The sequence below is a fragment of the Asparagus officinalis genome, chromosome 1 (genome assembly GCF_001876935.1).
Source record: "Asparagus officinalis chromosome 1, Aspof.V1, whole genome shotgun sequence".
Taxonomy (NCBI): Eukaryota; Viridiplantae; Streptophyta; class Magnoliopsida; order Asparagales; family Asparagaceae; genus Asparagus; species Asparagus officinalis.
In genome coordinates, this window is record NC_033794.1 from 132,050,878 (window position 1) to 132,067,741 (window position 16,864).

The window sequence follows — 16,864 nt, forward strand, 5'->3', positions numbered from 1 at the left end:
TCTTGCGGCCCTAACCCCGCTGCCAACCCGCCAACTCCGCCTCGAACCCAACCCCCTCTCTCTCGCTCGCGGCCCCAACCCCGTCGCCGACCAACTCTCTCTTTCTCTCTCTCGATCGTGGCCCCAACCCTACCACTAACCAACTCCAGATCCCTCCTCTGCGAGATTGAATCAGTGTCGCAGGTAATAACTCGAACCCTCTCAGAGAGAAATGGAGAGAGAAATGGAGGGAAAAAGGAGAAAGCTTCGTTGATAGGTCGCCCATCCTCTTGTTTTTCATTGAATTTCAGAATATATTATTGGTGGAAAACCTCCTCTTAGCTTCATTGAATTCAGATATTTTGGGTGGAAACAAATCTGAAGTGTATGAAACGTCTGCAGTGATCAGTGAGTTTTTATTGCAACAAATTTGCAAAATAAGAGTTGGAGAAGGTTTTGATGTTGCACGTATAAATGTAAGCGTAAAATCTACTAAGCGTAAAATCTACTAAGCATTGTAGTTGATGACCATTTATTATGACACCTAGGCCCTGGGTATATTTTCTTCTCTTTCCTCTTCTAAAATGTTGACTTATAAAGGTTTTACCTGAAGAGGTTTACTGTCGCAGTTAAAATTTGGAGAATTGGAGAAATCGTAAATAATTTTGGATTGTGTAATGATTTGAATTCTGGATTAGTTAATTTGATTTGAAATTTGAATTCGATCTGCGGTGCATAAATATTGTTACAACTGTAGGATTTATCGACAGATTGATTTGATTTTGAAAAGCCCATGAGTTGGATTGAATGTGATTTGCATCTTGGCGTGAGATCATAATTTGCAACTCTTCAGTATTTTATTATCTACTCAGTTGGATTTGAATGTGATTTGCATCTTGGTGTGAGATCATAATTTTCAACTCTTCAGTGTTTTATTATCTACTCAGTTGGATTTAAGTCCTATAGAACAATAATGCATGATGTTTTATTCATTAGATCTCATGTGCTTGCACTTTTTAGCATCATGTATATGTTTTCTGAATATCATTTTGAGCTCAAATGGAACATTACCCAACTGCAAAAACAATTTCTTTTTAATATCTGGTTAACTTTGATTTCATAGGCGAGGATTTGTTTATTTAACCTGCTAGGTTGCTGAGCATGGTCAAGTGTTATTTGTTGTTAAAATGCTAATTTGGCAGAGTCGGTTGCTGTATTTTAAGGTCAGAGTAGGGTTGGGCTGATTTATCTCAAGCAAAAAATTATCATCATGTAGGCATATGGACACTATTATGCTGTTGGAATCAAGCTAAATAATTGATTATTTAAGAATATCTAGATTAGGAGATGTATGACACTATTATGCTGTTGGAATCAAGCTAAATAATTGATTATTTAAGAATATCTAGATTAGGAGATGTATAATCTATCCAATTTATTTATATATTTCTAAATAATTGATTATTTAAGAATATCTAGATTAGGAGATGTATAATCTATCCAATTTATTTATATATTTCAATATAGTGTAAATCCTTATTTCAATATACAATTTTAGTTCATATAATCCTTCCATAATATAACAGAACTCGAGGGCTATTGTATTTGTGATCTATTTTAGAAAATTGGCTTGCCAAGTGATTATCCATGGCAAGGAAGAGTTTTTATGTTGTGAAGAGAGGTCGACGATGTGATATTTTTGATAATTGGGAGGAATGCAAGGCTCAAGTTGATAAATTCCCAAATGCCGCCTACAAAGGGTATGCAACGTACGAAGAGGCTTTGATTAAATGGGATAAGCACACTATCGCTCGTGATTCAGCGTCCAGCTCAATGCCTATTCAGACACATGTTTATGTTCAAGAACAAATATTGCCAGAGGGGCATAATCTGGATAAGAACAAGGAAAAACTTGGGAAAACTATTATTTCCCCCATCTATGCTTTTGTATTAGGTTCAACGTTTACAATTTAGTGTTTGTAGTATGTCTCGTTGTAGTATTTGTTAGCTTCTCTATTGCAAAAAGTATGTAATATGATTTGTAAGTTATGTGTATGATGTATATACGTTTTCTCCATCCCATTGTCGACCACTCTTATTATGTGTATGATGTATGATGTATATACGGACATTATCTTTTATTTCTATCTCACTTAATAATTTACGTTAACTGGAGTTAGAACTAACACGATAGCATCTAGAACTGACACCACAACAGCTAGAACCAACAATAACTAAGCTAGAACTAACATGGGCAATAAAACAAACACGTACACTAGAACTTGCGTTAACTGGAGTTAGAACGAACACGATAGCATCTATGACTGACACCACAATAGCTAGAACTAACATGGACAATAGAACAAACACTTACACTAGAACTTACGTTAGCTGGAGTTAGAACTAACACGATAACATCTAGAACTGACACCACAGGAGTTAAAACTAACAATAACTAAGCTAGAACTAACATGACGTATAGAACAAACACTTACACTAAAACTTACGTTAGCTGGAGTTAGAACTAACACGATAAAATCTAGGACTGACACCACAGCAGCTAGAACTAACATGGCATATAGAACAAACACTTACACTAGAACTTACGTTAGTTGGAGTTAGAACTAACATAATAGCATCTAGAACTGACACAACAGTAACTAGAACAAATAATAACTACGCTAGAACTAACATGGGCAATAGAACAAACACTTACACTAGAACTTGCATTACTTGGAGTTAGAACTAACACGATAGCATCTAAAACTGACACCACAGCAGCTAGAACTAACAATAACTAAGCTAGAATTAACATGACGTATAGAACAAACACTTACACTAGAACTTGTGTTATCTGGAGTTAGAACTAACACGATAGCATCTAGGACTAACACCACAGTAGCTAGAACTAATAATAACTAAGCTAGAACTAACATGGGCAATAAAACAAACACACTAGAACTTACGTTACCTGGAGTTAGAACTAACATGATAGCATCTAGAACTGACACCACAGCAGTTAGAACTAACAATAACTAAGCTAGAACTAACATGACGTATAGAACAAATACTTACACTAGAACTTACATTAGCTGAAGTTAGAACTAACACGATATCATCTAGGACTGACACCACAGCAGCTAGAACTAATAATAACTAAGCTAGAACTAACATAGGTAATAAAACAAACACTTACACTAAAACTTACGTTAGCTGGAGTTAGAATTAACACAATAGCATCTAGAACTGACACCACAGCAGTTAGAACTAACAACTAAGCTAGAACTAACATGACGTATAGAACAAACACTTACACTAAAACTTACGTTAGCTAGAGTTAGAACTAACACGATAGCATCTAGGACTGGAGTTAGAACTAACACGGTAGTATCTAGGACTGACACCACAGTAGCTAGAACTAACAATAACTAAGCTAGAACTAACATGGCGTATAAAACAAACACTTACACTAGAACTTGCGTTATCTGGAGTTAGAACTAACACGATAGCATCTAGAACTGACACCACAACAGCTAGAACTAACAATAACTAAGCTAGAACTAACATGGACAATAGAACAAACACTTACACTAGAACTTGCAGTTAGAAATAACAAGTGTTGGAAATAGAACTTTTATGTACATCAATATATAACTAACAAACGGTTTCCATTATAGTGCACAATACAATAGAACTAACTTCATGGGTTAGCTGGATTCGATGATCCACTATGCGAGCCCAAACCCCGCGATCCCAAACTAATCAATATATAACTAACAAACTGTTTCCTTCCAAACAACTCATCCGAAAAGAACCTGTATCTTCCTCCCCAACCCCGCGATCCCAAACTAATCACCTCCTCATTTTGGGTAGTTTCCCATATGATGTATATACGGAATATTTGTCTACGATATTCCGTATATACATCATACAACTCCTTCCGAGATTTAGGAATGGTTCCGCCTAAGCCATCATTGGAAAGCGAGAGTAGAGATAGAATTGAGAGGTTGCCGATGGAAGTTGCCCATAATATCATCTATTCTCAACCATAGCACCTAACTTGTGTGCTTCTCTCTTGATTGGAATTAGATTTGAGGTTGAGTTTTCATTGGCCTAGCTGCAAATTTCATGACAAATATATGAAATGGGTTAAAATATGAATTTTTATGAAGTTTTATGAAATGAATCTAAAATTTATTATGGAAGCAAACAAAAAGCGAAAAGGAAACAAATCCAGACATACGTACATGAACAAATCCAACAACCCGTGCTCAAGAAACGCCACATGTATCCAGACTTGTTTAGCTGCAAATTACATGACAAATTAATCATGAGATATGGCTTTGTACTATGAAGTTTCATGAAAAAAATATATTAATTGTACCTTGGCAAGTTGACTTTACAGCTAGTTCTATAATGCCCGAGTTCACCACATCTGCTACATATACATTTCTTTCTTTCTTTTTTTTCTTGTGTTTGTTCTAAACCTGACTGGATTCTAGTAGCATTGCGTTGACGACCTTTAGTCCTTGCAGATCTATCATGATCACGAACTATAATCTGAGAAATGTGCTCCATTGTATGTGAAATGGGTGCGAAAATCTGAGAAATATCCACCATTTGATCTTGAATTTCTCCAACCTCTTCTTCAAGTGATTCTATGAAATTTGTTAGCACATCATCTAGTTTTTGCATCTTCTCTTCTGAATTAAATGCAAGCTCGAGCGTATTATTGAATTTTGCTCTTAAAGCCCAAGATTTTAATAAATTAACCTTCTCTTCACAGCTTGTGATGTTTCTTCCAAATACAATGTTGTCAACCCCAATGTTACGATGCCGAGCATGTATAGTCCAACGGTGGAGGATGAAATGGTCGGGTAATGAATCAATTTGCCTAGCCATCATTAGCGACAATATATGTCCACATACAACACCATTAGTTTCAAACAAAGCATAAGTGCAACAGAACTGCATCTGACTGGATTGTTCATAAGTAACCACCTCTCATTTTTCTCTATCTCCTCTATCTGTAAATTTACAGATCATGTATTCAACAATATCCCTATCTTTTCTCAATTCTTCACAAAACTCTATACCAAATCCTTGGAATTCAGTTTGGAACACATCAAACATATTGCGTGTATATATTTCTCCAGTTTGGACCTCAATTGGATGTCCAAGGAGCATGGCGGGCTTTGTGTTAAGACTCTTAAAATCTTCATGGGTTTCACTTAAGCGATGATGGGTTACTGTTTTTTCATATTGTGTCACAAACTCGTGTAATTGAGTCTGTGAGTTAACATACCCATCAAAAAATACATTAATACTTTTACTCCTTTGGCTCGATCTCATTCCAACAAAAAAAAAATGTCCTTCAGATAACATGGCACCCAATGTTCTCGACATTTGTTAACTGTTTGCAACCACCCTCCCCTTCTTCATTTATATCAAACTTCTCCTTCATCTCAAGCCAATATCCTTCATATTGTTCAATTAAAGAACTATTATACTACAAGCCCCAATACCTTTGAAATTGTTCACCATAACGAAACCCCAAAATAGACAAATAACCAATAATGTGCTTTTGCATGTGCCAATAGCAATAACGGTGTCTTGTCATTGGAAACACAGAGTGAATAGCATTACACATTTCTCTATACTGATCTGTTATAATAGCACCTAGTTTAACCCCATGCATCCATTTCAGTCATTCTTGAAATAACCACACAAAGGTATTTTCCTGTTCATCGGCTAATAATGCACAACCAAATAAAGTGGACTGCCTATGATGATTTATATCAGTAAATGGAGCAAATAGAAGACTGAACTTATTAGTTTTGTATGTCACATCAAACACAATAACATCACTGAATTGCAAATAAGATGCTCCTGATCTTCCGTCGACCCAGAAAACACTCCTTATTTGTCCACTACTGCCTACTTTATTGCAAAATAAAATTTTGGATCATTCGTTGTTATACTCTGAAAATGTCGAATGATAGATATGCATTCATGGCCAATATTGTTGACTCTTTAGGTTCTGATATGATTAATGCACTATTGTGATGTCACTGATTCACCTTATCTTCCATTGATTATATTGATGACGCGAGAAATAGTGGAAGAATGCATACCTTCTTCTCGCAGACTATTCAATAAGTTTTTTACATCTTTGAGTTTTATGAAATTATTGATGTGATCTGTGCATTTTTGCTTTGTCTGGACTACTCAACACATGATTTGTATGTTCTTCAACAAACCCAGTGACCTCCCACGATTTATCCTCCAATAATTTAACTCGCATCATCGCCTTATATCTCACTCGGGTTTCGCACCGAAAAGAGTGATCTACCTTGTCTCTATTAGATCTATAGCCCTCCTTATCACAAACAAACTTCCTATCTACCACTTCTCTAATCTTGCGAGAGTAATTTATCGTGCTCTTCCTTATTCCAAAACCCATCAACAATGCATAAGAGTTATAATAGTTATAAGCTTCTTCATAACTATTAAACTTCATTCCTAGTAGTGGTTTAGGAGCATTTACAGTATTGACCACAATTTCACTTCCAATAGCACTTAATTCTCCCATTCCGAACTCTACACTAGTTGAATTTGTTTCCTCCATTCCGAACTCCTAAAGAAGAAAAGAAATTCAAGAAAAATAAATTTAGTATTTGTAAAAACTTTGATGGTTGTATAAAATGCTAAAATACATGATCTAAACAACTACAACCGTAACCGCACGGAAAAGTATTTGCATTCATTAAGCTAAAAAGTATATAACTGCGGGAGATAATAAGGGATACAATAGTGCGGGCGCACACAAAAACATTATAAAAAAACACATCTCTGCTTCAAGGGACTGCATGAAATTGAATTTCTGAAATCATTTTTTCCCCTAATACTAGTGAACATTTATCAACAAAATAGGCATCAATATTGTAGATGAACAGATCACCCATAATGCACCTGAGACCGTATTAATCATGAAAACATGTAAAACAACCAAAATTAGGTAGACATTCGTTCAAACTTTAGAGGTAAAACAGAATTAAACGAGTTCAAACTTCCTCTTCCATCCACAATGATGATTATTACGGATGGAAGACTTGATCCTCATGTATTATAGATTGAACTTACAATCTTTAGAAACCAATGATATTGATTTATGTTAAGTAGTGATATTAAGAAAAAAATTCATAGGTAAGCACTGCAAATTGAAAACAATCAGCATGATAATGAATTACCTGGTACGTTTTAAATTAATAACATGCAGACATCATATTCTTTCTTATTTAGAAACTTGATTGACCTAGCTAATTAAATTTTTATCATCATTATCAAAAAATTTACAAGACAATGAAGGTCTGCATTTGATCAAATTAGAAATATCAAATTTGCGCAAATGCTCAAATCAACAAGTAGTCAACTCCTTATACCCACGCTCTCCGTTTATAAATAAATCAACTTAAGTTTCAAGTTACCTGCGGCGCCGATTCAATCTCGCGGAGGAGGGATCTGGAGTTGGTCGGCGGTGGGTTTAGGGCCACGACCGAGAGAGAGAGAGTTGGTCGGCGACAAGGTTGGGACCGCAAGCGAGAGGAGGGGGTTGCGGGTTGGGGTCGAGTGCGGAAGTTGCGTCGGTCTCCCGCTGTCGACGACGGGTGTGGGGCCGAGAATCGAGCGGTTGGGGTCGAGGCGGAGTTGCCGTCCGCGCGACGGGGGTTAGGGGTCACCGAGCCGAGAGAGGAGGGAGTTGGGGTCAATGGTGATTTTTGGCGGGATCTGAAGTGTGGGTCTTGTGGGCTGGCGAATTTTTGGGAACTTCTTTGAGAGAGTGTGTGAGTTACCGAGAGGATTTTTATTTTCAAAAATTCACGGCGCCTGTTTATTTCTAACAAAGCGCCCAATTTGAGAGACGCGCACGCCGGCGGAAGCGTCTGGACAGCGCTTCCACAGTTTTCTCATATGATATATATATATATATATATATTATATATATATATATATTATATATATTATAATAAGAATAATGGGTATGATTGGTAACAAGTACCCAATTTAGTGCTTGATAGTGAGGTGGTCACTTATCCACTCATTCAATTATCCAACTCATGTACGCCCAACAATCCCCCTTTAAACAAGTGGATGAGAATGAGTCACCTCATTACCAAACACCAATTTTGTGCTTGGTATGCCGCTCATTAAGAACTGGGTACTGGGGGTAGGCTTATACACTACAGTACGTAGTACGCTTTAGGTTCCACATGCTAATTGATATCAGTAATGGGAAACAAACCTTGAGGATCATGTTGCAATAAGGTATGCATACTTTATTGGCTTAATTTCTCATATTTTTGGTTGTTTATTCTTTTAAAAAAGAGTATTTTTAAAATTTTAACTGGACTAAATTCTCAATCGGATTGCTAGAGTTGGTGAATCAGGTCGTGTTCCACATGAATCTTGGACGATTGGACCCAAATCATGGTTTACTATAGCGTCCCAAGTTTCCAACTGCAATGCTATAAAATTCAAGATTTTTGTATGCTATACCCTCAAACTTTTTAAATTTGTATTGGTTTCGATCGAAAGGCAAGTATGTGACCTTAAAAAATTTATGATTTTCATTAGCTATAACCTACAATTTTTTCATGTTCGTTCATTTCCACTTAGTAACAAATAATTTTGTGCACTTTAATATTTTAAGATTTTCATGGACTATTACCCACTTCCTTTGTCCATTTCTGTTTGTGTCAACCAAAATGGCAATTAAGTATGGTTACTTTAATATTCATAATTTCATCGGCTATAACTAAATATTTTTGTTTGTTTTCCTGCGTTGCAGACTAATAGAGATTAAGTGTTGATACTTTAAAGTTCATTATTTTCCTGGGGAACCCCATGGTTATCTTTCTATTTTTATTCATTTTGAAATAATGTAAATTAGGTAATGTGAATTAGTTATGTGTACTTGAAAGTTTACAATTTCATGGACTATTTTTGTCAACTTTGTTTGTTTCAGCGAAAAGGCAATGGTGTATGCTCACTTCAAAATTTATGATTTTCATTTATCCATTTTTTATTTTTTGTTTATGAGAACTAAGAATGAGAAATTTCAATGTTTTCGGTTTAGCGAACCATGGTTTTTCTTCACCTTTCTTCGCTTCAACTAATGGACATTAAGTAGGGATACTTTAAAATTCACGATTTTATGATGTATAATGCATAATTTATCTCCAATTTCCATTCATTATAATCCAATGAAAATCAAATACGCTGATTTCAAAATTCACTATTTCATGGACAGTCATAATCTTTGTTGATTTTAATGGGTACTCCTAGTTGGACCCATTTAGAGTGAAGATGTTCTGGACCTTCTAGTTAGATGTGCAAAATGGGGATGAGACATGAAGGAAAGCAGCCAATATCATTAGGAGTTAGGTTGTGCTATTTTATACCTTCTTTTAGTTGATAGAAGCAACAATTGCCACCATTTCTTTTAGTAAATAGTTGAAGTCATAGTACATAACTTCTCTCCTTGTTGTTCGTTGTTCTCCCACTTGAATATGGTTTTCATGTTCATTACATATTATCTCATTAAATTATACTGCACACATATACATACATATATGAGGAATATGTGTATTCTTGGTAATGAGGTAGCTCATTTCCATCCACTCACTTAAAGGGGGGATCGCGTTCACATGTATGTTGTAGTTATATCAAGTAGGGTTTTTGTATATACCTCTTAAATCATGTGTATTTACAAATGTCCCCCCGAATATAATATTTACAAAACTATCCTCCAAATTATCAACTTTTGTAAAAAGTACCCTAAATCAACAAATTATCAACTTTGTTTGATATGGTGAGTAAAAGGTTGACTAGTTTGTTGTCTACATTTAGTTGCACATTAGCCTAACAAAACTCATGATTTATTGAATTTGAAGCATTTTTTCTCAAAAGTTGATGATTTAGGGTAGTCTCGCTGAGATTTTGGGGTTAGTTTTGCAAATATACATGATTTAAGGAATACATATACAAAAAAACATATCAAGTATCATCATTCATGTTCATGTACTTCAAATATTACCTCCTTCATGCATAAAGAGATGTGGTTAAAAAATGGTGTTTATAGGGAGATTTTTGTTCATAAAGCATTTATTTAGTTAATAAAATGAATGATCCCTATCCAGTCTTACCCATTTTCTTAAAGAAGGAACAAAAACTTCTTCCATCATCTTGGGCACTCTTGAAATTGTTCAACTTGCCTTTTGTTACAACTGACTACTTCTTTGTGTTAATTACAAAGTTCTTTGTTTAGAGATGTTTGGCTTGGGAAATAGACCAACAAAAGCATTTACAACGTTTTAAATTTCAATTTTTAATTTTTAATTTCTTTGTCTTTGGCGAGCAGCTACATTTAGAACTGATAGAAGGAGCTAATATCTACATAAACTATTGTTTTAAGTATGAATCAGATATAACCACCGCAATAAAGAAACAGGAGATACAAAATGCCATCTCACTTTCCCCAATTTCCTAAAATATGTGAATCTGTGAGAAAACTAGAAAGAAAGTATCAACTAGAGAAGGTAAAATTTGACTAGCATTATAAGTGTAGAAACAGTTTATTCATAGCATGCGTATGTGCGTGACAGTGCGTCGCATGAATGTTTGTGCTTCTTTTTCTGGAACTCAATGCAGGAAATGGCTTGGTGTCCTCATGCTTGTTACTTATATAGCAAGTAAGCTCTTGAATTTTTTTTCATATTTCTGGTAAAATGTAGATAACGAATTTATATACGATGTGTGTTACAATAAAAACTGGAAACCACTGATAGTAACAATGCAATTATCTGTAAGCACTTTGTCATTATGCATAACCATTACACAATCGAAATTTCCCAAAACATTGCAATTATCTTGTTCACTTTCCCCATGTCATGCGGGACAGAGGGTGGGGGGTACTCAGTAGTAAATGATGAAGAAAGTGCATACCTCTTCAGCAGTAGGACGGTTCTTCGGATCAAATGCTAGAAGTCTTTCCAATAATTTCAGCACTAGAGGATCTACATTAGGAAACTTTTGCGCAAATGGTATAGGTTGGTTCTTTCTCATACCGCTCAAGTATCATCTCGCCTTCTCATTGCGAACCTAGACCAAGTTAGAGACAAACAATTAATGTCTGGTGTCAATTGAATGATGCTTCTTGTTTGGAATATAGATATATTATTATTCCACCCAGAAAAGACAGCAGACCCAAGATATGGTATCTAAAGAAGGTGTGCCAAGAAGATCTGTCATTAGATCCAATCGGTGAACCACATTTTCCCCCGGAAATAGTGGCTTCCCAGTCAATACCTCAGCGAAAATACAACCTATACTCAATATATCAATAGCAGGGATGTACTGCAAATCCAGAATCCATTAGTTTGTGCATTATTCTACAGTTTATTGCCTACAAAAAGCAAACAGGAAAATACCTACCAAATAAAAGTACCTGCAAGTATGCTATTTCAGCTTGCAGGAGAGATCAAAATTCCTTCCTGAACAAGCATTTTCTACTTACTAGAAATTATTATTTAAACAAAATTTCATTCGCTGTCCAAAGCTACAATGATCTACCTTCCTGAAATTACAATGACTTACTTCTCTTCTTACCTCATAAAAGACTGCCTTCTGTTATATAGAGGTAACAACTATGACTAAAATAAATACCAATATGCAAAAAACCATGTCAAATAAATAGTGCAGTAATCAGAAACTTACAACTGAATCAGTTGTAACTTGTCAGTAAATGTACGTCAAACAACATGATAAATATGACTATACAATGCCAATACAAAGTAGCAAGAAAACAATTACTATATAAGAGTCTTAACACAACAATAAACAGACAAGCGCATACTTTGAAGTTAATCAACTTTAAAAACATAAATAACTTGATATGGTACATGATGACACCTGGTCTTTCAATTTGTTGTTAAGAAAACTACAAAAGATACACTTTGCTTCCTCATAAATTTTGGAAACATAAATAACGTGACACTCATGATGATCTCTAGTCTTTACCTTAGAGAAAAATGATCCACACAGCTCAAGTGCTCTATACCATCCGGTTGCAACATAATCCTGCATAATATTATTACCTCATGTATCAGCAAAAAGGAAGCTAGAAGGGAAAACAAAGGGTACAAAACATATAACATGGGATTTCTTTCACTCAACTTGTAAAAGAAATAGCGCAAAAAAGAATATTGCATGTTTTTAATATACCGTCCAAAGTATTGTTTGTAGGAGTATCACTGAATGCGACTCTTGCTAATCCGAAATCACCGATTTTAAGTTTACATTTTGCATTTGCTAGTATGTTCTTCGGCTTTAAATCACGGTGATAAACATTTGCTGCACCACCACAAGAATGTATGGAAACAGGGTCAAGAGAGCTTCACACAACCAGTAATAAAGAACTAGACAGAATAAAAAATTAGTATCACACTGTTTTCGAATAAAAGCGATCCAACCTCTTGAAGGATGAATCCTTTTAACACCAAAAGATCAGGTATATAAAAAACATATCTAAGAGCCACGATATTACAGATAAAGCAACAAACAGGTTAGAAAACTAGTCTCAATCTATATGATAGAAGCAGGGTAAAATAATTCTCTAAAACTTATAATCAGAAGAGAATGACTGCACAACATTCACATTGATCTATGTTGCCAGTGAAAAAGTGACAACGTAACATAGAAGTGATTCAAATTGATATCGTCATGAAAAAATAAGGCAAAATCTTTCTTCACTAAATTAACTGAAGGTTTTTGGCAGTTTTAAAACTTAAAAGTAATGGCACAATAGCTTATCTACTTAATAATCATATTATGGAGCCATAGAGGAAGTTCACAAGAATTTGGAAGGTATGACTATCTGAGTAATAAAACCATGTAAATGGTACGTCAGACTAGTCACATTAGACTGTTGCGCCTCGAGAAACCAAAACAATCGCCGAGAAAGATAAACAACCAACCAAAATCAACAGCACAAACAACCAAACACCAGTTTTACGTGGTTCGGCAAGATGCCTACGTCCACGGGGCAAGGAGGGGGGAGTTTTCACTATTAGAAATCAAGAGGAACAAACTAGGGTTACAAATCTCTCATAAACCCTCAACAATCAACTCTCAATCTCTCCAATTGCTCCTAGAATAGAAGCCCAAAGAAAACTCTCTCAATCTGCTCAAATTCGTCCTTGCTCTTAACCCTAAAAAACACCCAAAGGGTATTTATACAAACCCAAAACGAAGCGGGTCTGAAAACAGGCAGCCCAGCCCAAAACAGCGTCGGTCGACCGGACCGGTCGACCGCGATCAATTCCGGTCGACCGGCCCGGTCGACCGACCAGCTCTCAGTAGAAAACCCAAACTCCAGAGAACCGTCGGTCGACCGCACCGGTCGACCGATCTCCTTCCAGACGCACAGGAAGCCTTGTGCACGAATGCGGTCGACCGGGCCGGTCGACCGCCACCCTGACAACATGAATCCTGAGCTCATCTCTTCAAATCTCCACCTCGGCGAAGATTCTACCAAAACTGAGCCGACACCGATCAAACCAATACCTCAACTGTTGCACCCAGTATGCCATGGCAACGGACTCATGACAACGGACTCCAATCACAACACGTCGAGATCCAAACGGGAGTGCGAACACTCAACCCCAAACCAACTGTGTCTACTCACCAAACAACTGAGCCTACACCGACTACACCAAATGCCTCACTTGCTGAGACCCAAATGGGAGTGCGAACACTCTCCCCAAATGTCGATGTCGCTCACCAAATCGGCTGCATCATAAAGACTGCCTACGTATCCTCTTGCCCAAGGAATCAAGCCTTCACGTAGTTCACCATATGGGCCTCCAAAGGCCCTCAATCCAACCTGCGGCTGATAGCATCATCAACGACCCCAAACTGAAACGATCCAAACACCTCCACCTGAGATGTAACAATGGCCGTATCCAAAACATATCCATCAGCTGCATCCAAATCAACTACCTCATCATCTGCACCCATAAATAAATGACTCACACGCTGTGCCACATCAGCTGGAATCCCAACCAATCAGAATGACCTGGAGTATGTGGGGAAATCCCCACCCAATGTGGAGTAGCATCAACCTCCACCCGCTGCGATATCCCTCTGACCTGATCAATACTCTCCACCTGCCGAGAGTCCAAAGTGACAAACCTGCTCAGACCAAACTCAGAAGCTCCCCACTGATAGCCGAACGAGCCTCTGAATCCTAAATGCGCAATCGGATCCAACCTCACATCAACGATGTGACCAAGTGCTGGGTAGCCAAATATCCGACGCCGGCCAAAATCTGAAACAGCTCCACCAGATCTAACAACTCTATACGCAGCAGTTGGCAACCTCATAAGATGACCCAAACCTGTCGAAGCCTGAATACCAGATCCACTGCTCGACAACCAATATCGATCCTCCTCCAGAAAAGAACGGCCCACTAAATCCGCCATCTCATCACGTCGCCCCACTGTCTCCTTCCCTCTGAAGTGTCTCCAACTGCCGTGAGCTCGGCACCAATGCAAGAAAGGACACCTACTAGAACAAGTATGACTGGTAACCTTTCTGCCCATACACCTCCTCCAACTGTTGCGGACTACTAGGGCTTTATACCAACGGGACTTGGTTCCAATATGCCTAGTACAATCCCAACATAGGAAACAAAATAACGATTACCTCCGCATGATGCCTCCTCGGAAAGCCCCCAAATGCCTGACTGAACACCTCCAATAAGACCTCTCGATCGATGGATAGAATGCTGAACTCCACCTGCGTCTTCTCGGGCTCATACCAATGTGCTCACAGGACTTCAATCTGCAGGTCATAGCATCCTTAACAATCTGTGCACGGTATAACCAACAATATATCCCAGCACCAAACAATGCCACAGTCTAGCCATAGAAGTAGTCAGCGCCCTATCAACTACCGTGCTCCCAAGTAGATAATACAAGTTACTCCGCCTGACTCCCTTCATCATAATTATGGACCCCGATGTGACCTTCAAGCGAGAATCCACCAAGGTCATCCTATAGCCTGATGCCTCCAATACTCCAAGTGAAATGATGTTCTTCCTCAGTTGAGGAACGAACCTCACATCAGCCAACTCCCGGATCATCCCGTCACTCATCCGAATCCGAACGGTACCAATACTACCAATAGGACATCTGTGATCATTACCCATGAGAACAGCATCCCCTCTTTCCAACTCCTGAAAGCTGAAGAACCAATCCCTTCTAAGGCATATGTGGTAAGTAGCACCAGAATCCAACATCCACTCGGTGGAGTCGGCAACATCAACTGACGGAAGAGCTGGGCACGAATAGCCCGAAGAATCTGAATCTGAAACATCACCACTAGCCTTGGCAATATTCACCTCTGAAGCTTGAGTAGCTTTCCCTTTATTCTTCACAGCTTGCAATTTTGGGCATTCGGCTTTCCAATGTCCACCCTCTCTACAAAAGGCACACTAATTCCTACCAACTGTAGGATGCCCCCCTCTAGACTGCGACCTTCTTCCACGGTTTGGACTTTTAGCTCTTGCAACCAATGCACCAGCAACCGGCTCGATGGAAGTCTCCTTGTCCTTCTTTCGAAGTTGATAATTCACAAGGGCTGCGGTGACCTCACTATACGAAAGTGATGCCTTTCCATTAATAAGAGTGAGGACGAAGGTCTCATATTCCTCGTCGGGCAAGGAACTCAATAACAACAATGCATTGTCCTCATCTTCAACCTTGACATCTACATTCGACAAATCTGCAAGTAGCTTCGTGTAGTGGTTCATGTGATCACTAATGGATGTCCCCTTCTTCAATTGGAAGCGATAAAGCCTCCTCTTCAAATGCAAACGATTTTCGCCGCTCTTCGTCAAATATTTAGGACCTCCCAAATCTTCTTTGCCGAAGTTTCATTCATCACATCATATTTAAGGTCTTGGGTAAGGCAAGACCTAATCACACCACACGCCGTTCTATTCATCTTATTCCAAACCTTTTCATCAACGTCGGCCGGTTTTCCGTCCAACTCCAATGTATCTTCCAAATTTTGCGCATTTAGCGCATCCATGACTTCGCATCGCCAAAGTCCAAAATTATTTGTGCCGTTGAACTTTTCCACATCTATTTTCATAGAATGTATATTCAAACTTTGGACGGCCTTCACACCAGAAGAACCCTCCCCACTTTTATCTTTTTCAGCCATATATCTCAAAGCACCACCAAACCAATGCGGAAACAAACGAGAAATAGATCCAAATTGAAAAAGACGAGATTTTTACTGAAAAGATCCCACCTTTATCACCAAACGAAGCCCTAGATGAACTTCCAAAGCGATCTACTCCTCCAAAATAGCCCAAGCGTAGCCTGGAGCTCTGATACCAATTGTTGCGCCTCGAGAAACCAAAACAATCACCGAGAAAGATAAACAACCAACCAAAATCAACAGCACAAACAACCAAACATCAGTTTTACGTGGTTCGGCAAGATGCCTACGTCCACGGGGCAAGGAGGGGGGAGTTTTCACTATTAGAAATCAAGAGGAACAAACTAGGGTTACAAATCTCTCATAAACCCTCAACAATCAACTCTCAATCTCTCCAATTGCTCCTAGAATAGAAGCCCAAAGAAAACTCTCTCAATCTGCTCAAATTCGTCCTTGCTCTTAACCCTAAAAAACACCCAAAGGGTATTTATACAAACCCAAAACGAAGCGGGTCTGAAAACAGGCTCGACCGCCCATAGATTCGGTCGACCGGATCGGTCGACCGCCACCAATCCTGAAGCCCAATAACTCCTGTGCA

At 38.1% G+C, this 16,864-nt stretch overlaps 1 protein-coding gene across 1 annotated transcript in view; it reads right to left on the reverse strand.

Moving 5' to 3' along the window:
• The window catches only part of LOC109827825 (mitogen-activated protein kinase 10-like), a 29,779-nt gene that overhangs the window by 5,149 nt on the left and 7,766 nt on the right, over positions 1–16,864 (reverse strand). The window contains 5 exon segments of the mRNA XM_020394873.1: positions 10,984–11,139; positions 11,245–11,394; positions 12,058–12,117; positions 12,262–12,276; positions 12,278–12,390. Coding sequence (XP_020250462.1) covers positions 10,984–11,139; positions 11,245–11,394; positions 12,058–12,117; positions 12,262–12,276; positions 12,278–12,390 — 494 coding nt within the window.